This window comes from Enhydra lutris, unplaced genomic scaffold, assembly GCF_002288905.1.
Source record: "Enhydra lutris kenyoni isolate GAN:26980312 unplaced genomic scaffold, ASM228890v2 scaffoldscaffold1, whole genome shotgun sequence".
In the NCBI taxonomy this organism is placed as follows: Eukaryota; Metazoa; Chordata; class Mammalia; order Carnivora; family Mustelidae; genus Enhydra; species Enhydra lutris.
The window spans coordinates 1550453-1571054 of NW_019154085.1; the positions used below are offsets into that span (position 1 = coordinate 1550453).

The 20602-nt window shown below is 39.5% G+C and overlaps 1 protein-coding gene across 2 annotated transcripts in view; it reads left to right on the top strand.

Moving 5' to 3' along the window:
• LOC111143622 (GULP, engulfment adaptor PTB domain containing 1) overlaps nt 1-20602 on the top strand; it is a 181886-nt gene that overhangs the window by 70407 nt on the left and 90877 nt on the right. For both annotated transcript variants that reach the window (XM_022497454.1, XM_022497457.1), the window contains exon 3: nt 15432-15502. In XM_022497454.1, the coding sequence (XP_022353162.1) occupies nt 15475-15502 (28 nt within the window). In that variant the 5' untranslated portion in view covers nt 15432-15474. The remainder of the gene's footprint in view (nt 1-15431; nt 15503-20602) is intronic.

Here is a 20602-nt window from a genome sequence, read left to right on the forward strand (position 1 = left end):
AGCCCCGGGGACCAGCAGGGCCGCCCAGGACGAGCCCCGGGGACCAGCAGGGCCGCCCAGGACGAGCCCCGGGGACCAGCAGGGCCGCCCAGGACGAGCGCGCTCCATGCCCTGCGCCCGTCGCACCCGGGCACCCCCCAACTCGTTCTTTTCAAATCGGTTTTGTTCGACGTGCAAGCACCATGTGACGCAAGGCCTGCCTGGCTCACCCCGTCGTCGCAGTCAGCGTTGTCTCTGCGACCCTCCGTGCCGCTGCGTGCCCGCGGGGTCAGTGTCTGCAGTGGATCGCTGTCAGTGCCCGGTGATGGACATGCGCCGCGTTTTCACTGTCCCTTCTGCAGGTGACAGACGACAAGGGTATGGGCAGCTTCTTGCCACCACATACGACAGTGGGGTTTCTCACAGAAGTGCTTTGTGGATCTGTGACAATTCCGTTGGGATGAATACTCGGGAATGGAGTTTCTGAGTTACGGGGCACATGGACATCCCGTTTGTTAATCAGCATTATTCTTTTCAAATGAGTCATGCTGTTTATATATTGTCACCAGCAGCGAAAGAAGAGTAACCATGTTTTCCTCAACTTTGTTTGCGCACCGGAATTACCTGAAGGGGGGCGCCTGGGTGGCTCAGTGGGTTAAGCCTCTGCCTTCGGCTCAGGTCATGATCTCAGGGTCCTGGGATCGAGCCCCGCATCGGGCTCTCTGCTCCGCAGTGAGCCTGCTTCCTCCTCTCTCTCTGCCTGCCTCTCTGCCTACTTGTGATCTCTGCCTGTCAAATAAATAAATAAAATCTTTAAAAAAAAAGAAAGAAATACTGAAGCCAGGACCGATTCAAAGACTGAGTGAATCTTGGACATTTGATAGTTTCTAATTTCTTACGGGTGATTTGTTGAGTATGTAAATATGAGAACCATTGCTAACAACCTCACGTCTTCACCAATATTTGGGATTATACAATTTTCTGTCTTTTTCAGTCACATTAGTATAGAGTAATATGGTTTAAATTTGTGTTTTGGTGATTCCTAATAAGTTTGCAGATACGTTTATATACTTATTAGCCTTTTGGCCTGTCTGTTCTATAAATTGGAAGTTATTGTCTGTCTCCTTTCCTTTGGGATTATTGACTTTTCTTATTGCCTACTTCTCTTACTGCTCTTTAGAAAAATCTTTGTATACTTTTTTAAAAAAAAATTTATTTTTTTTTAAAGATTATATTTATTTATTTGACAGAGATCACAAGTAGGCAGAGAGGCAGGCAGAGAGGAGGGAGCAGGCTCCCTGCTGAGCAGAGAGCCCGATGCGGGACTCGATCCCAGGACCCTGGGATCATGACCTGAGCTGAAGGCAGAGGCTTTAATCCACTGAGCCACCCAGGTTCCCCTTTGTATACTTTAGATATTACTTCTTATCAGATTTAGAGAGAAAAACTATTTTTTCTCAGATTTGTCATTTGTCTATTATCTTTTCCATGGTGAGCTTTTCTGAATGAAATCGTTAATTTTAATGTAATAAAATTGATTTTTATTTTTTGCATATTTTTCAAAAAATTCTTCCTTTGGGTAAGTCAACTATGTATATATTATTTCTTATATTTTATAGCTTTTGTTTTTATTCATCAAGGTATTCATTAATTTGGATCCCAAAGCCAAATGTAAAATGGGGTAGACTTGTATTTCTCCATCTTATTGCATATTTTCTGTTTATTGTGCTTTGTTTTCAAATTTTTTCATTTCCTATTGTCAGATAAAAGTTATTTTTGAGTGATTTAAAGTGTATATATTATAGTTAATGGTCATTGGTCTTAAGACACATTTCCATTCTTAATGTTCCTACGTTAACTCCTTAAATTTCAACGTCTGTAGCTTCTCACAATAAGTCAGTACTAAACTACATTTCATGTCCGGTTTTTTTTGTTGTTGTTTGTTTGTTTTCCTCTGCGCTCCATTATGTAGCAAATGTTTACTTGGATTTTCAGTTCTGGATTGTTATAGCTGTGTGTGTGTGTGTGTGTGTGTGTGTGTGTGTGTGTGTGTGTGTCTAACTCTTTGTTTACACTTTCTATCCATGTATCTTTCTATGCATCTGTTTTCTTTTTCTTTCCTTCCTTTTTTAGTCCTATATTAACTATTACTGTTTTTAAGGTAAAATACCTTAGTAAAACCTATGGTAATGATATAGTGCTTCTATCTTTTACAAAAGAAGCTGGACTTGTTTCTCTTATTTTAATGCTACCTAGATTATCTTCAATATTTTTTTTTTTTACCTTTGCAGTATGATAAAGTAAAAGTACTATACTTTTTCCGCGATTAAAAATTCTGAGGCATTTTGTGTCAACATGAGGCTTGAACTTACAAACCTGAGAGTCTCGTGCTTTACCAGCCAAGTGGCCCAAGCTTCATAGGTTGTTTCTACTCCCTCACATCACTGTGTTTACTCTACAACAGTCACAGTTCAAAGTTCTTTTCCTGTAGAAGACCTTGAGACATTGCCTGTTTCTCTGCATACTGTGTGACTACTGTGAATTTTATTGTTAATTTGGTTCTTGTTGCTCTTTAGGCTGTTGGGTCCCCAGTCTTGGGTCTCCCAATAATGGGTCTATGGTCAAAGGAGCAAGACTGATACAAAGCGAAGGTCAAGCAAAGCTTTATTTCGCGCCAAGCATCAAGAATCAAACCGACCATCAAACAGACCGGTCGGGGCCGCCCCTTACAGAGAGGGCGACCCCTCCCTGCCTCACAGACTAACTTTTTTTTTTTTTTTTTTTCTTTAGTTACTTGACAGAGATCACAAGTAGGCTGAGAGGCAGGCAGAGAGAGAGGGGGAAGCAGGCTCCCCGCTGCGCAGAGAGTCCGATGCAGGGCTCAATCCCAGGACCCCGGGACCATGACCTGAGCCGAAGACAGAGGCTTCAACACACTGAGCCACCCAGGCGCCCCCAGACTAACTTTCATAGAGCAAAGAACATGTGGTTGGGCCTGGCCCCACACAGGTGGCCAATGAGATTGTAACAGACAGAGAAAGCTGCACAGTCCTGCTAGGTCTCACACGGGCGGCCAATTGAACTACATTTACCCCAGTAGACATTTGCACTAGCCTATCACCTTGGTCAGAATTGGCGCCCAAAAGGTGGGGGAGGGGGCACACTCCTTGGTAGCTAGGGAGACGGTATGCGCTTTACTGATTGGGTGTCTCCACCTGACCCAACTCATCCCTTCATTTGGGCCATTATCTCCACCTGACCTGACCCACCCATGTATTTGGGCTTTGTTACCTGGGACTGGTTTCCCGGACTTGCTTTTAAGTAAGTTCCCCTGGGGGGGAGGGCAGGGTCAATTTAAGTTTTACTGCGTAAACAACAAAATGGCTGTTCAACCGGGGTGGGGCCGCTCTGACTGAATAGGCCCTTACGAGGCCATTTTTTTTCTGCCTGGAAGTGTATATTTTCATTCTGCCTTTACTGTTCTTCATTTTAACATGCCCGGATCTGAAACTTTCAGTTTGACATTTTTCATAATTTGTTTTAATTCTGTGAAAATTCTCTAACACATTTTTTTTTTTTAAGCTCTGCCCTGCTCTCTCCTTTAATTTTTTCCCTCTTTATGGTATTCCCAGGATCTAGATTTTGGCACTTTTATTTCTATCCTTTATCCTCTTGGTATTTCTTTGATATATCTTTTTTTCTGTAGTCACCTAGGAGATTCTCCCCCATTTGATCATCAAACTCAGTAATTCATCCGTGAGTTACACCGATCTGTAATTTAGTCTCATTTATAGTGGTTTTTTTTTTTTATAGTTTTGGCCTTTATAGTGTTGTGCCATTATGTATTAATCTGTCATAGCTGCTAACTTCAAAAATGCTCAGTGAGCCCCAGCGTGCTGCTGTGGCCACCTGCTCCATCCCAGGGAATCCCAAGGGGTCTGGACAAATCAAAAACCTAGCTCCTGGCTGGGTTTGCCAACCCTGTTGCTGAACAAACTTGGATAAACTCGTCATTGGAGAAGCCAGTATCTCAAGAAATGAGGGTTTGGAAAAGAGAAAGGGAGGGATTTATTTTAGAAGGCAGCCCCCGGGGAGGCGGCTGGCTCAAGTCTTGACAACCGACCTCCCCGCCTGCAAGACGGACACGGAGTGTTGTACAGAGAGAGGCCCCTACACGAGGTGCACATGCGAGAGGGCATGCGAGGAGCATGTGGTCATGGGTTGGGGGGTTGGTCTGTGGTCAGCCCGTGATCATAGGCGGGGAAGGGGATGTGAGGAGTGTTGTATTGACGTATTAATGTCAGGGACGTCCCTTTGCTGTTGCGTCTTTTCTGGTTTGTCAGTTAGAATGTGCCGGTCTTGGCGGAACACCTTTGTCAACGCCTCAAGAAAGTGCAAAAAGAAAGGAGCTCGTGGGTTTTAAGTATGAATCAGGTGGTCTTACGATTTCTGCTGTTGACTGTTGGGATCTAGAGTTGAGTACAGGGCTCGATAATACTAATATTTTCCTTTGTAGTCACCTATTAATTAGTTCTTATTCTTTTCTCATTTACAAATATTTCTTCCTTTGTCCTTAGCTAAATACTATCTTCATTTCCTTCTATTCTTCCAATTTATCTACTTTGGAAAGTTTAACCTAGATAAAGAATAAAGAATATTGCCTATTCTTTATTGGAGTAAATGTTTTCTTCATTTCTGGCGTTGGAAGAGTTACTGTGTTTACTTGACTTTAGTGGAACTTTTTTCTAAAAATATCCATGGCTTTATCAAATTGTTCATTAACTTATATTGTTTCAACACATACTGTTTCAATAGATCTTTTCTGTCCAACAGAAGAGAAATATTTCATTCAGAAAATGATCATGGCCTTTATCATTATTGGCTTGCTTATAATGTTTTCTTTGATGAAAAGTTATTGTTTTTATGTGTACAATTTACTGTATTTGTGTGCAGTGTGTGTAACAAGATAAGAGTACAGTTTTATTATTCGATTACTGAACAACTTTAGAAAGCTTCCTAATTCTGAAAATACCTTCAAGTTAAGATATTTTATTTATTTATTTATTATTAACATATAATGTCTTATTTGCCTCAGGGGTACAGGTCTGTGAATCGTCAGGCTTACACGTTTCACAACAATCATAATATCCCATACCCTCCCCAATGTCCATAACTCAGCCAACCTATCCCTACCCCTCCACCCCCCAGCAACCCTCAGTTTGTTTCCTGAGATTAAGAGTATCAAATTAAGATATTTTAATTGTTACAGATTGAACAGATTTGGGGAGCTGAGATGTATGTTTCTATTCAATAAGATGCTGTTGTTTTAGAAAACTGAATTTGTTAATTTGCTTTGTAATTCAGCAGTTATTTACTGTGGAGAGGAACTAGATGCTAGGGATGCAAGGATAACAATTTTTAAAACCCAGATTCATTTACTTTTCTAGGACATTCTTGTAATTCATTTTATGCTGAAATGAAAGCATTCATTACTGAAAGAGAATGAGAGGTCTAGCTCCATTTGAGTAGATATACTGAAAGGAAAATTTTTTCAGATTAGTTCAATTAGTTCAGTGAACTAGGTTGGGGTTCGTTGCCAGAAATCTTTCTAATCTGATCAAATGGAGTGTCAAATAAAAAGCAAATCTGGGCTTATGTAAGGAGACCTTGTGTGAAAAGATTACTGCAGGAAGAGGAGGGAGGGAGGTTTAATAGGGAGAATGTGCCAGCCCTACATCTGCAGGCATCTCAAAGGCTAGGCAGAAAAGGACTTTTCTTTTGTCAGGAAGAGTAAACAAGCCTAGAGAGACTGCGATGTGGGACGGTGGATGAGTGGGAGTCTGGAGATTGGGGGCAGCAGACCAGAGCACGTTCTCCCCTGAGGTCAGCCTACTTTTAGGAAGGATTATGAAGGAAGGGTTGAGTCTGTGAAACTGAGGGTGGGTCACAGTTAAAGATCCTGGAGCAAAGAGAAGTTTAGCTGAACATCTAGTCTGGTCACATAGCTGGTAATTTTGTCCAGATTGGTCAGTGGCATGAATAGTTTCGCTAATCATTCACGAAGCCAAGAATGGGCATTTTGGAGGGTCTTTGTCTGGCTCTGTCTTAAGTAAACATGGGGAGTGCCCTGAATCTTATCTAAATCATTTGGGGGAAGGGTGGTTCTTTGCAGTGAGCCATTTCCAAAACACGGAGGGGTGGGGGACTTCCTTAACCTTTGTTATTTTCTAGGATCACAGGGCTGGAGTAAAGTTCAACCTTGTCAGGCTGGTGGTGGAGATAGGTTCCTGAGGATAAGTTTTGTGGTGGCCGTCTGTGAGAAGGCTGGTGGAAACCCGCAGGAAGGACAGAGAATTTAAGAATACGGTAGTCCCACTGAAGTTAAAAATAGGGTATATGTGATTATAGTGAAGGAGAGAGGATGTTATTTTTAGTTGTGGCCAAGCAGTACTGCATGTGGGCAGAGGTACTCTCTGGCGGGCTCTTACAGTAAGGAAAGCGTGATCGCCCCGTGTAAATATTTGGAAGCTCCGTTTTTAGGGATGAGCTTTCCTGTGCATCAGTTCTCTCCCGGGGAAACCACTGACCGTGTGAAATGCTCCGGACACCAAGTGCAAAGAATGGTTTCTTTCAAGGGCTGCTTTAAAAGCTGGTAAAAGAAATCATCTCTCTCTCTGGCTTTCTTAAAACTCTCTTTAAAACTTTGTAAAATGATGAAAATGGTAAGCCTATGCACATTTATTATTACTGTTTGTTAGAATTTAATGTAAAGATAAAAACTGTTCTTACTGTAAAAATACTGATCTAGAAACAGTTGACATTAAAGCAAAAGGCTTAAATGAAAAAAATCCTTTTGGATTCTTAAAAAAAATTCTACTGAGGTAAATGTAAAGATCAAATTGCCTTTATTCAACAATTCATTCATTAGGCAGCATCCCATGGAGCAGATAGGAGGGAGCTCTGAGGAGCTGCACAAAACAGAAGGATTTTATAGGCAGCCATGGTATGGGACAGGACAAGGAGGCTATTAGCAAAAGAAAAGAAAGCATTGTTTCTGGCAAGGTCACCTTCCTTGAGGGGGGAAGGGCACGGGGTCTTATCATGCAGATGACCTCACTAAGGCTGACCAGGAAATTCCAGACTGATTGGTTTAAAATTCCACTACTGGGAGAGGCTGAAATCACAATTAGTTTAGGCATTAAGTCTTGGTGGGGCTTAGCAAAAGTGACTCCATTTGGAGTCTGTTTCTTTTCAACAAAGTGAAATATTGTAATAGAAAGCAGAAGATTTGAAGCTGAACTAAAAGTGTTTGTATTGTTTGTGGAGATCAACTGAATCTTTTTTTTTTTTTTTTTAGATCAACTGAATCTTAAAACAGTATGTATTTTACAAATTCTACTCTTAAAAGTCCAGAAAGTTTTGAGACTTAGGCTCTGATAGCATTCATTCTGCAGTCAAGCTGTTTTATTTTGGTCTTTCAAAGGAATTCGGATAGATTTGCCAAAGATAATGTTACCTCAGGAACTGGATCCCACAAGTTCCCTCTCACAGTTAGGATATGGATATCGAAGTGTTTGGAGAAATGACCAAAATAGCAGGTCTAAGAGGATAGAGTTCTTAAGTGTACAGTCAAAATAAGAAGGAAAGAAAGTCCATTGTTATGATAAAAAAAAGTGGAGAAAAAATTGAGTAAGACTGCAGTTTACTTCAAAACCTGGTATTCAGAGGGAAACTAAACCCAGGAAAACTTTTGTCTACGCATAGGGGAGTCATACGTTTCGTAAATAGAAATGTTTGTTTCAATATTGCAGAGTTTTATTTGTCTTAAAAAATATTTCTCCTGGCCTCATTTATTTACTGTGTGATTACCTCATTTCGGAGTGAGGTAGCTGAGCTCCCATTAAGGACAGAAGATAATGAAGAAAGCCCAGCGAGAAGAATAGTTAATTGATCATTGAAGGACGTTTTAAGGAGAATTCTCAGAATCTAATTTTTGAAACAGACGGCTCGAGGCCTGCTGGAGTGCAGCTCAGACCCTGCAGGCCCTGCCCCCGGGATGCCCATGCCCAGGCAGACGTGGAGGCTTCGGCATTTGGCAGCCCCAGCACATCCCCCTCCTTGGAGCTTTTGCTGCTTTGGTCCCAAGAGCAGCCGGGGCTGCCCCGATTCCGGATGTGCTGAGTGGTGGTGCCACGACTGGGTGCTAAAGGGTGTCTCTGCACCACGCAGTCCCTGCACAGAATTTTGTGGTGTCACAGTATCGCCATAGTTACTGCCCAGACTCTTACTTATTGGACAATACTTTGAGGCTCAGAGCTGTGGAAATGTGGGAAATCCTCTTAAAGGAGAAAGTGTTATTATTAGAATAAAGTGGTTCAAATTTGGTGGCTTTAGCTGTCAGAAAAGTTAGGCTTTATGTGTCCGTTTTTCTTTTTGATTCATTGTAGCCTTTACTTTGAATTCACTTTTGGCATTAGAGGAAGTTCAGATTTTATTTTCCTCCCCAGCCCTGTGTTCTGGACCTTGTAAATTAAGGTTTTCTTGCATAAAGCCATTCTCAAGAGTTGGCCATTACCAGGTGCTCAGATGTTCCCTTTAGACCAAGGGTGTTGTGGAATAGCCTGGATGAGAGCCCCAGTGAGGGCCAGTGGGTGCTCCCTGAGGCTGTTAGTGGTGCGGCAGGGAACCCAAGCCCTTAATCAACATGTACTGCACACATTCTGCCCTTCTGCCCAAAACCTTATTTCGTGTCTCACCTTTGACCTTTGCCCATTTGGGAGATGACTGTTCACCTCCACTCTGAAACTTTGACCTTGAACAAGACAGAGACAGTCGTTTGTGCTTCATCCTCTTATTTTTCCGTGGCATCTCTCTCTTTAATAGGGCTTGTCCCCATTCTCCCCTCTCTCTCGAAGACGATAAGGTCTTTGAAATCAGGGTCCATGTCATACTTATTTTCCCTTCTCCACTTCTGTAATGTCACATAAAGTGGTTTCAAAATCTATCTATTGAAAGAGTAAAGAATTTTTAATGAGTGTTACGAGATATGGGTCAATATGGTAAATTAAGTAAAAAATAACAATAAGCACTTATATCCCAAGTCAGGGAATTTCAGAAAACACTAATGTTGCTGTTTCTTAGCAAATGGTAAATATATATCTTCTTTGTGCCCTTGGTGGCTCAGTTGGTTAAGCAACTGCCTTCAGCTCAGGTCATGATCCTGGAGTCCTGGGATCGAGTCCCACATGGTGGGGGGTGGGCCCTGCTCAGCGGGGAGTCTGCTTCTCCCTCTGACCCTCCCCCATCTTGTGCACGCACGCACTTTCTCTCTCTTCTCTCTCTGTCTCGATTCTCTCTCAAATAAATAAATAAAATCTTAAATATATATATCCTCTCTATCACATCATGTGGCTTCTCCTAGTAATGTAAATTGTAAATGTAAAATTTCCAAATTTGTCTACTGGTTAGTTTTCTTGGCTACACTTAGGTAGTATTTATTGCTCTTCAAAAGCAAAGTTTTTGCAAATTACAGTCATAAAATAAAAATACTGTAAGGTGTCTTAAAATTTGAGGTTTAACCAGAGAATCTTCACAATAGATACTAATTAGATCAAGAAGAGTAAAAAATGAGCTGAATTCTCTCAGTGGGATTTTGGAAGCTACACGAGCTGTTGAAGCAATGACGTTCCAAGAATGAGCCACAGTAGAGGATTCGGCAACCTGGAGGAGTCAAGGCGGGATCTGAAATTGCTTGACATTCTCTTGGGATTACCTTCCTGAATTGCATATTCAAAAAAAGCAGTAAAAGAGAGTAAAAAATACATTTACAGGAAAAGCAACTGTTGGTTTTTGTTTGTTTTTTAACTTCGTTTCTTCCCGGAACTAAAACGAATGATTGGATTTCATTATTTTACATTATTTCTTTTTTAAAAAGATTTTATTTATTTATTTGACAGAGAGAGAGACACAGCGAGAGAGGGAACACAAGCAGGGGGAGTGGGAGAGGGAGGAAGCCTCAGAGGGAGGCAGCTTCCTCAGCAGGAAGCCTGATGTGGGGCTCCATTTCAGGACCCTGGGATAATGACCTGAGCAGGTCATGATGCTTAACAACTGGGATCATGACCTGAGCAGACAGATGCTTAACAACTGAGCCACCCAGGCACCCCATTTTACATCATTTCTGATCTCATGATGAACAACAGGATTTTAGTGACTTATGATTTATTTAATGTGAACTGTGTTTTAATCGGTTTTTTTGGTTCTTTAAAATTTTAACCTTGAAAGAATTCTAGGAATATTTTTTTTAAATATACTCAAAAGGGTAAAGTGAAATTCAGAACTAGCTGTTTTATAGGTTTTAATATTATGCCATATATAGTTTCTTTAGTCATAACAATGCTATTTATCAAATAAGAGCTTGAGCATTAGGTTGAAAAGCAGGAAACTGCCATTCATTAACGTCTCTCTAACCTTCTGAGCTAGTTTATAAATATCAGTGAATTTACTTTGGTAGGATATGCTGGATTTATTTAAAGAAATGATTGTTGGCTCCAAACTTTTTTTTCCCTTTTTTAAAATAAGTCTACAAAAGGTTAAAGTTATAGAGTAAATTAATAGTAAGTGACCTCACAGTGTATTATCAATGTATTACTGATTTTGAAATAAAACTTGAGATTAAAACAATTTATCTAATGACATCTACATTTCTGGATGAGTTTTGATTGATTTATTTTTTCCCCATTATGAGTTGTATTTTTTTATTTCTTTGCATGCCTGATTTTTTTTTTTTTAATTGAATGCCAAACACTGTACATTTCACCATGTTGGGTGTTGAGTATTTTTATATTCCTTAAAATATTTTGAACATAGCTTTAGGATTTAGTGAAGTTACTCGGAAATGGGTTAATTCTTTTGGGTCTTGTTTTTAAAATCACTTAAGTGGGGCCAAAGCAGCATTTATTCTAGCTTTAATTTTTCCCCATGTACATGGTTAGGCACGTCTTAGTAATCTAGCTGATGTCCTGTGAATTACAGGCTTTTCTTCCTTGCTGTCATCTCCAGTGTGAGTTGCAGGTACTGGTCTCTCTGACCTTTGTGGGTGACCCTTTACTCGGTCTCACGAAGTGGTCATTACCGAGTTAAATTGTAAGGCTTTTGGCAGGTATCTTCAGTTACTTCTGTGGAGCTCTGTCCTCCCCAGTGCTCTGGTCTGTAACCACGAGTCACCTTCATTTCACCACATCTCAGGCATATCCCAGCTTAGGAAGGTTGCTGGAGTCTGCTTCCATCTCCATGCACAGCCCATCGTTTCGACTCATTTTTTGTGTTTCAGAGAGTAAGAGAACGCTAGCCTGTTACTCCACCATGATTAGAAGTAGGAGCGGCTGAATAGGTCTGTACAGCTTTATGTAACACGAGCAGCATACGTGTCTGAGGGAAGGTTGGCTTAGTCAGTGAGTGATATGACTCTTTGTATATGCCATTCGGGAAATTAGTGTAAGTGCTCCTGTCGTACCATATACTACTGTAAATCCAAGGGATTTCATGTGTATATAAAAAAAGGATTATGGTAAGTACAGTACGAACAGACCCACGCAGGGACACACTCTTCAGTATTCAGTCCCAGAGAGTAAAGTTAAATGGGGAGTCTCACACACCACTGATGGCCATGTATATTGTTCCAGACTTTGTTTTTGTTTTTTTTTAATTGAACAACTCTTTTTATGTTTAATTTAAAAAAATAGAAAATCTAAATTGCAATACTTTAAACCTTGTATGATTTTTACTCTGGGATGCTATTTTATGGAAAATTAGTAAAAGATGTTTATGTTATTCTCTCTATATATTATTTAGCGAAAATTTAGGGATAATTTTTTACTGATAAGGAAATAATGCGTCCACGTATAAGTAGCCATTGAGACAATGTTTATCAAAAGTTTATCCAAAAAGATTTTATATAATACTATAAATTGAATTTAAGTTTATACAGAACTTACATTTCTTAAACTTAACATAAAGTAAGTTGATGACAATGTGTATCTTATTACCTCAGCTTTAAGTGCATTAAAACATGTTATGCATGCGTTAAACCTGTAAACAGTGTATTGAAAGCGGCTTACGTTTGCACGCTGTATTCTGCACACGGGCATAGTGAGCAAAGCCAGTGTCTGCTTAGTTTCTAGTGGGGAATTATGACCTGTTTCTCAAGGAAGAGTAGAGTGTCATTGGATCAAATAAATATGCTAAAAACTAGTGTTTGGAAAGTGAAATTATGGCTTTTGTTTCTATGATAAGAACAGCTTGTCCAGTACCCACTGACATTTATATCTATGTGCTTTATGAGCAGGTAAAAATCCTTTGGGGATTTCAGAGTCATAGAATTGTAGCGTCATTTCATATCCTTTATTTATTTGGCCTCCTGAACTTTATACAGTTATGTTAAGGTTTTTTTTTCTTTCTGTCTTTATGCCCCAAAGAGTTTATATGATATTGTTAATTTTAAAATACACACAATTTCATGAAATTTTTTAAAATTATAGGGTATTAAAATCCATCTTTATATTTCACAATCTACTATTGTTGAAAATGTCTACCTGACACATACTGAATTTGATCTGCTGATTAATAGGCTTCCTGGTAATTTTATTTTTCCAGAGAAATTGGACCTTACATTTTGATAATTATGTTTCTTTTGTGCTAGTTTGTTATCTTCACTTATTCTTTTCAGGATATGATCAATCAATAACCATGTCTGTTAGGTTCTAGATGAAAACTAACTTTTGGGACGAGACAAAATATATTTTGTCTGTATTGTATTCCCTTCATTCCTTACAGAGTGGTTGGCACTGGTGATTAAAAATGATTTCTGAATGAATGAATACATTATTTATAATAAATACAGTAATTTCAATAATTACTTCTATATCTTTTACATTATAGAAAAGAAACCATATTATATCGTTAGTATAAATGACATAATCATTTTGGTGTTTTAATTTTTTAAACATATTCTCTACCTTTCTTGTATTAATGGCATAATCATGAGAAGGTGAATGAAGTGTGAGGTTAATAGAAGAGTGATATTATTGTGTCATTATCTAAGCCTGGTAATAATATTTTATAAATTTTTTATATTTATTTTATTTATTTGAGAGAGAGAGACAGAGAGTCCGAGTTCTAATTCTTTTTTTTTTTTTTTTTTTAAAGATTCCATCTATTTATTTGACAGAGATCACAAGTAGGCAGAGAGGCAGGCAGAGAGGGAGGTGGGCAAGCAGGCTCCTGGCTAAGCAGAGAGCCCGATGTGGGGCTCGATCCCAGGACCCTGAGATCATGACCCGAGCTGAAGGCAGAGGCTTAAGCCACTGAGCCACCCAGGCGCCCCCCGAGTTCTAATTCTTAACTGTTTTAATTCTTCATTGGGAGCAGAAATGCCTGAACAGAAATATCAGTAATTAGACTGTAAAAATGATTTTATTTTTAAGATTAATTTCTCTCCTTGTTTTACTGCTGTGTAGATTTGTAAATACTATGCACTAAATGTTGGTGTACCCCCAAAATTCACATGTTGAAATCCTGAACCCCAGAGTGGTATTTGGAGTTGGGGCCTTTGGAAGGTACTTGGGTTTAGATGAGGTCATTAGGGGACGACCCCGTGATGGGTAGTATCTTTATGAAAAGAGGAAAAGCAAGAGGGTTGTCCCTTTCTGTCATGTGAGGTCACAGCCAGAAGCTGTGTCCCACAAGCCATGAAGAGGGCCCTCACTGGAACCTCACATAGCTGGCACCTGATCTCAAACCTCCAGCCTCCAACACTGCAAGTTAAAAATTTCTGTAGTTTACGTTATGGCAGTCCAAGCTGACTGTGGGGTGCTGCTGTAACAAATACCCAAAAATGTGGAAACAGCTTTGGGACTGGGTGATGGGTAGAAGCTGGAAGAGTGTTGAGGTGTTACTAGAAGAAGGTGATCGCTGTGATACTGCTCCAGGCAGTTCTGGTGAGGGTTCAGAAAGAAAAGAGAAGAGCTAAAAAGCCTCTAATTTCTTAAAGAATGCATAAATAATCATAAGCAGAATGCCGGTAGATGTGTGGATGGGAATCTGATGGATTTCCAGATAGAAACATAGATAAAACATGTTACTGGACACTGGAGGAAAGCTATTTCTTGTTATGAAGTGGGCAAAGAACTTGGCTGAGTTGTGTTTGTGTTCTAGTATTTTTATGGAGGGTAGAACTTGCAATTAATGAAATTGGTATTTAGCTGAGAACATTTTTTTTTTTAAGATTTTATTTATTTATTTGTCCAAGAGAGAGCCTGCGTGAACGAGCGCACAAGCAGGGAGAGGGCAGGCAGAGAGAGAAGCAGGCTCCCCGCTGAGCAAGGAGCCCAAGGTGGGGCTCTATCCCAGGACCCCGAGATGAAGGCGGAAGCTTCACCAACTGAGCCACCCAGGCATCCTAGCTGAGAGAATTTCTAAGCAAGGTGTTCAAAGAGTGGCTTGGTGCCTTCTGATTATACTAAAATGTGGAAGAAGAACAACTGAAAAAGGAATTATTTAAAAAAGAGAGAGAGAGATACAGGCACCTGGGTCTGCTTCTCTGCCCCTCCCCCTTGCTTGTGCTTTCCCACCTTCCCAAAAATAAATAAATAAAATCTTAAAAAGATAAAAAAGAGACAGTACTTGAAGATTTGGAAAATTCTCAGCCCGTTCATGTAGCAGAGAATACTAAGGTTGTGGCCAAACAACCCTTGGCCAGTTTCAGCTGAAGGGAATGGAGATGGCATGAAATGAAGGAAGGCTTTTGGGCTTCGTAGATCCTATAGGACTGGAACATAGTTATTTTGCTGTGAGCGTGCATTATTCTTCAAGATTAGGGATGAATGATCATCAGGAAGAGATCATCAGGGCTGCCTCCTTGGTTTCAGACTGGGGTAGGACGCCGCCATCTCGGTTTGAACAGTTCGGGCAGCAGCTGCCCAGGGCATTATGGGGCACAGGGCTGCCTGGCAGAGCCTGGCTGGAGAGGGGCATGACTGCCACTTCATAATCAAAACTTCTGTTTATTTACTGCTGTTAATCATTGCTCAGAACTGTGCCACATCTCTTAACTATTGGCTGAAAGTATTAGTCTTCTTTCTCCTAAAATTTATAGATAAATGTAATTAATGATAGATGTACAACAAGAAAAAGACAAGAAGATTAATGAACTTCGGAGGAAATTTATTTGAGATACTGTTCTTATCTGTTCGGCCATTTGTAATACTGAGTACTCTAGTTTATTCTTACCCCGTGTCTTTTGGGGCATTTCACAATATTCTTTATAAATATTTAAGACACATTTTAAAAGGCTTTGTGATGAAAAATGTATTTGCATTTTATGCAATGCAATGTGCAAAAGAGGTTGGTCAACATATCTTTATTTAGGCTTCAATATTTTGTCATTTTTGTAGGCTATAAAGTGTGATTGAACTGAACATCTGTTTGCTGGTCATCATGAACCGTGCTTTTAGCAGGAAGAAAGGTAAGTGAGCCCGTTTAAAGGGCCTGGGGGTCAATTCAATATCACTGTGAAAATCGGGCAGAGATGCTAAGGACTCAGTTTTTCCTATTATCAAACCACATGGTTCAGGAATGACGTTAGACCAGAGCAACACGAATGTGCACCCATTGCTAATTAACCTTTGGTTATCACCCTAATGAGAGTGGAGTTGTTTAGTACATTTAATTCAGCATACGTTTATGACAGTGTGCTTCCTGGCAATTTCATTCTGTGGCGCGAAACTGCAAAAAATAAAGTGATCTGAAACTAGTCCTACTGGATTGTGTAGTCATATAATACTCAACTCATGGGCATGTATGAGGGTCCCATGATTTAAAATCACATTTGTATGTGTGCATATGCTTCCCTGTTTACTGCGTAATATGTGAGGGTCGATGATAAGTAAGCTGATAGCAACGAGGCCAAAATAACTTTAGGATTTTGACATAAAATAAATATAAATGTAATATATCATAATTATCAGCATAGGAATGAAAGAAACAGCTAGTTAAATGTTATTTTTTTAAGGGGCAGTAAAACATGGCATTTGACAAATATTTCATGATATACTCATAGGAAAGATTGAAATGTTTCATAGTTTTATGTAGTTAAGTGAAGTTAAAATAATGTGTCCTTGTCTTTTTTTTGCTTTTTTTTTTTTTTGGAAATATTTTATTTATTTGAGAGAGAGTGAGCTGGGGGAGGTGTAGAGGCAGAGGAAAGAGCAGGCTCCCCGATGAGCAGGGATCTGGATGTGGGACTCGATCCCAGGACCCCTGGATCATGACCAGAACTGAAGGCAGATGCTTAACTGCCTGAGCCACCCAGGTGCCCTGTCCTTATCTTTCTGTAAGAAGTTGTTTAGTGACGGACACAGGGCTCTGTCCTATTTAATACACTGTCAGTGAAGTGGGAGAGGATAATTAAACAATGCCACTCAATTTTATAAGTGATCGTAAACAAGAAGAGATAAACTGATATGGTGGAATTAACAGATACATGGGGGAGAAATGACCAGTTAGCTTATATTCTGCACCATAAACTTAATAAGATACTGTAAATTGATGAACGTGGATCCAGAAAATCTAACACTTTCATTCTTATTTATAAACTGTCATTATTTGGAAGGCGTACCTTAAGTGCCATGTGGGTAAAAAAATGGCCGAAGAATTAAGTCTGAACTGTGTGGTTATCAAAGGTTCTAGTTAATTTTCTACTGTATGAAATGAATAGTCCAGAACCACAAACTAGATTGTTCTGTTCTAGTCCATGGACTTCAGCAGGGTGTGTTCTCACTTTAAAGGATTGATCGACACATTGTAACACACCGATGAGCGAGGCGGCCGGGGTTGTGGGGGGGTGGCTTTCAACCTGGGGCAGGAACCTGGTTGAGAACCTGAGAACCTTGGTGTGGTCTCTCAGTGTTTGGAGGACTGTCATGTGGTCATGGGACTAAGTTTAATAAAGGTCAAATAGGTGTAAATTACAAGGTTGTTGATTTAATGCAGGAAAAAATTCCAACAAAGTTGTGCAAACATAATGGAATGACTTGAAGCACAAACTTTTTTTGTTATGGAAGTGAGAAGTCCTCAGCGTTTGGCTGTGGTCCAGAGGAGTGATGTATTCAGTAGGGATTTAGGTAATGTGAGCTTTCTGGCACTTTTCCACCCTGGGAAACTAGGAATTTATTATTTTACTTATTTTTCTGAATAAGGGGAGGGCAAAAATAACATTTGTTGTCATTTGTAGTTTGATTCCGATTTAAAACACATTCTGAAAGTAATATAATGTTCTTTTTAAATTTCTTCTACTGGTAGAAAAAGAATCTAGAAATAATCCTATGAGACATAGTATTTTTAATGAAGTAATAAAAATCTTACATCACAACTCACTTTAATCATATATTTTATTTTTTTTAAGATAGTACTTATTTATTTATTTGAGAGAGAGAGAGCGGAGGAGCAGAGGGAGAGGGACAAGCAGACTCCACGCTAAACACAGAGCCCAACACGGGGCTCAGTCTGGTGACCTTGAGATCATGACCTGAGCCGAAATCAAGAGCCAGTTGCATAACTGACTGAACCACCCAGGTGCCCCATTATCTTATTTTTAAAAAACACTTCTAGACTCTTTTTTTATTTGCTTACAGTTCCTTTTTCCGAAGGTTTTAAAGTTGAAACTCCCATTTTCTAATTTCTCTTTAGCTAAAGACGATGTTGGAGTTTTTCATTGAGAAATCCCAAGTAACCAGCAACTGTGTATCTGTGTGACTTGGTGGCAGTGGGAGGACAGCTGCGGGGAAGATCGGAGTGATTTACAGAGGCAGGACATGGAAGCACTTGTTCTTTTCCTGCTTTGCCCCACTGTCTTTAAAAATTTCTTGTGATTTTTCTCCCCAAGTCTAATGATTAAATATCCTTATGAAGAATAGAGTATTAGAGGATTGATCAATATTTTACTCTGATTTCACGTTAGAACTTGATACTGGAAGTTCTACCCACCAGTCAGTTATGGCTCTCGTTTAGTGAGGTCGTGAAAGGTAGAACTCTCAGAGCCCTGCTGCCAGCTTCAACCAGTACCACTATTCGGTTGAATTTTAATTTGAAATAGAAAAGTGAAATTTTATGAGACGCGTCCATATATTTTGACAATTGGGAGCTGTAATTGTACCCCTAGAGAATATACAATTCAGTCATGTTTCCCGTAGCTGGTATCAGCATGTGTTGTATATTCTACTCTAAACAGAGAAGACGGTCTTCAGTCAGTAGAAGCTTATCTTTTCTTTCAAAAGTGTCCAGTTTACGTGGTCATCACGTGCACTCTTACTAAACCACCCTGGACCTCAGAAGCTGAAGGCAAAGACACTGTTCTCTTAAACTCAAACATATCTATATATTTTTCTTTTTAGCAACCCTTCCATTCGTATTTGGTCTGGTATTCCTTGATTGAATTAGCTAGTGACTTCACTGATCTTCTTTGCAAATGCTCTAATGCTGTACAGAGTCTGAAAAAGACTGAGTGTATTAGAATTGCATTATTTGGACTATTTTGAAGAGATCTGTAAAAATGAGTCTAATTTCATAGTCATCAAGTAAATTTTAATGAATGTGCTTATTCTCTAGCTCCTTTTCTTTTTTTGGATTACTCTTTAATTTTTTAATATAAATTCAATTAATTAACATATAGCCTATTATCAGTTTCAGAGGGAGAGTTCAGTGTTCGTCAGTCTTATGAAATACCCAGTGTATGGCTCCTTTTCTCATGATAGCTTTCTCTTTGAATTTTTAAAATCCTATATTCTATTCATTACATCAAAACTGAATAATTTAGTAAAAAAGCATAAAATTTTGAACATGAGTAAATGTGATTAAATAATTCAACTAATTACACTTTAACTTACCAGTTGACCTACTGATGAGTAGATACAATCACAGTGCATAGTGCTTAAGATTCAATATTTAAATACTATTTTTCTTTTTATAACCCATTCATTATGCATCTATTCACCCAACATTTAGGTTTAAATTTGATATATTCAGAGAAGGTACTTCCTGTATGCTAAGCTCTGGTGATACAATAATAATGAAATTTCTGCATTCTTCTTTTTTTTTTTTTTAAGATTTTATTTATTTATTTGACAGACAGAGGTCACAAGCAGGCAGAGAGGCAGGCAGAGAGAGAGGAGGAAGCAGGCTCCCTGCTGAGCAGGGAGCCCGATGCGCGGCTCGATCCCAGGACCCTGAGATCATGACCTGAGCCGAAGGCAGAGGCTTAACCCACTGAGCCCCTCAGCACCCAGTCTGCATCATTCTTGATGAGCTCTTAATCTAAATGCATTTGAACACTTGGATTTGTTACAGTCAGGGTGGTTTGACACTTGCCAAATATTTTGACATGTTGGCATTTCCCTTTACATGGCTGTTTACTCTTGAGTTAGTGATTACAGTTCAATTTCAAGGAAGGGGACACGTTCCAGATGTCTGTGTTCCTGTGTCTGTACCATGTCCGTGTATCTGATGGCTTTTGTGGGCATAGGTTGTGACCGGAGACCATCGTCTATACTCGCTCTTCAAGGCCAGGCACATCTATGGGAGTTAATATAAAGAGTTTTATTCTGTCAGTTTTTTCTTTTGCCAGAGTATACATCAGGAGGACAGTAAGGATGTGTTTTAGAGATCTTTCGGGTTTTATAAGTGTACGGCCTGTGCTGGAGGTATGTCCACCAGACCGTCAGTGCGCGATCATGTGGACACCGAGTTCTTGTCATTGTAGCGATTACAGCTTACCCACTGGTCATTTCATACTGGGATTAATCTGTCATCAGTACCAGCTGGATAGAACTGCCCACTTTCTAGGTCACCTTAATGCAAGACTGTAACTGGTCGCGTCATCAACTTTCCAGTGTAGTGGCCGCAGGAGAACGCAGTCATCCCTCTTCCTCAGGGTTGGAGTGAACCGTCGTACTCAGACTTAAACTTTATGTCCTTCTGAACAGTGCTGTGTATCTTGGAAAAGGAGACATGAGAAGAATTGAGTTAAGGGGCTGAAAACAGAAATTGGATTTTTTTTTCTTTTTTAGGTTTCCTAAAGGTAGGTCTTTGTTCTTATTGTTTTGATATTTTTATTGTTCTGGTGGATAGCATTGTGATTTATTTCTTTTAATATACAAGGGCAAGACTGTATCTTAAATCTAAGTACAAATTTTTCTGAATTAATCATATCACTATTCAGGAGCAGTCATAAAGAAAAAAGTAATTAAATTTAAAATCCTTACAGGAAGTAAAAAATTCACACATTAATGGCGATGGCAATACGTCAATATTGCTTTTTGAAGCTCAGAATGTGTCACCTCTCAGAGTACAGCACCGAACTACAATCATCACATATTCACTCGAGTAGTCAGAAAGAGCCCTAAAATTCACCATAAGCTTGGGATGTTTATCATTTCCTCATGTTCTGTTTTAGAAATTCATATGAATATTGGATTGTACCCCGTAAATGTGTTTAAAATAAATATACTGTGTTATTTTCAAGTGGTATAAAATAATTGACCTTCCAGACATGGGCCTTTTTCTTTTTGTC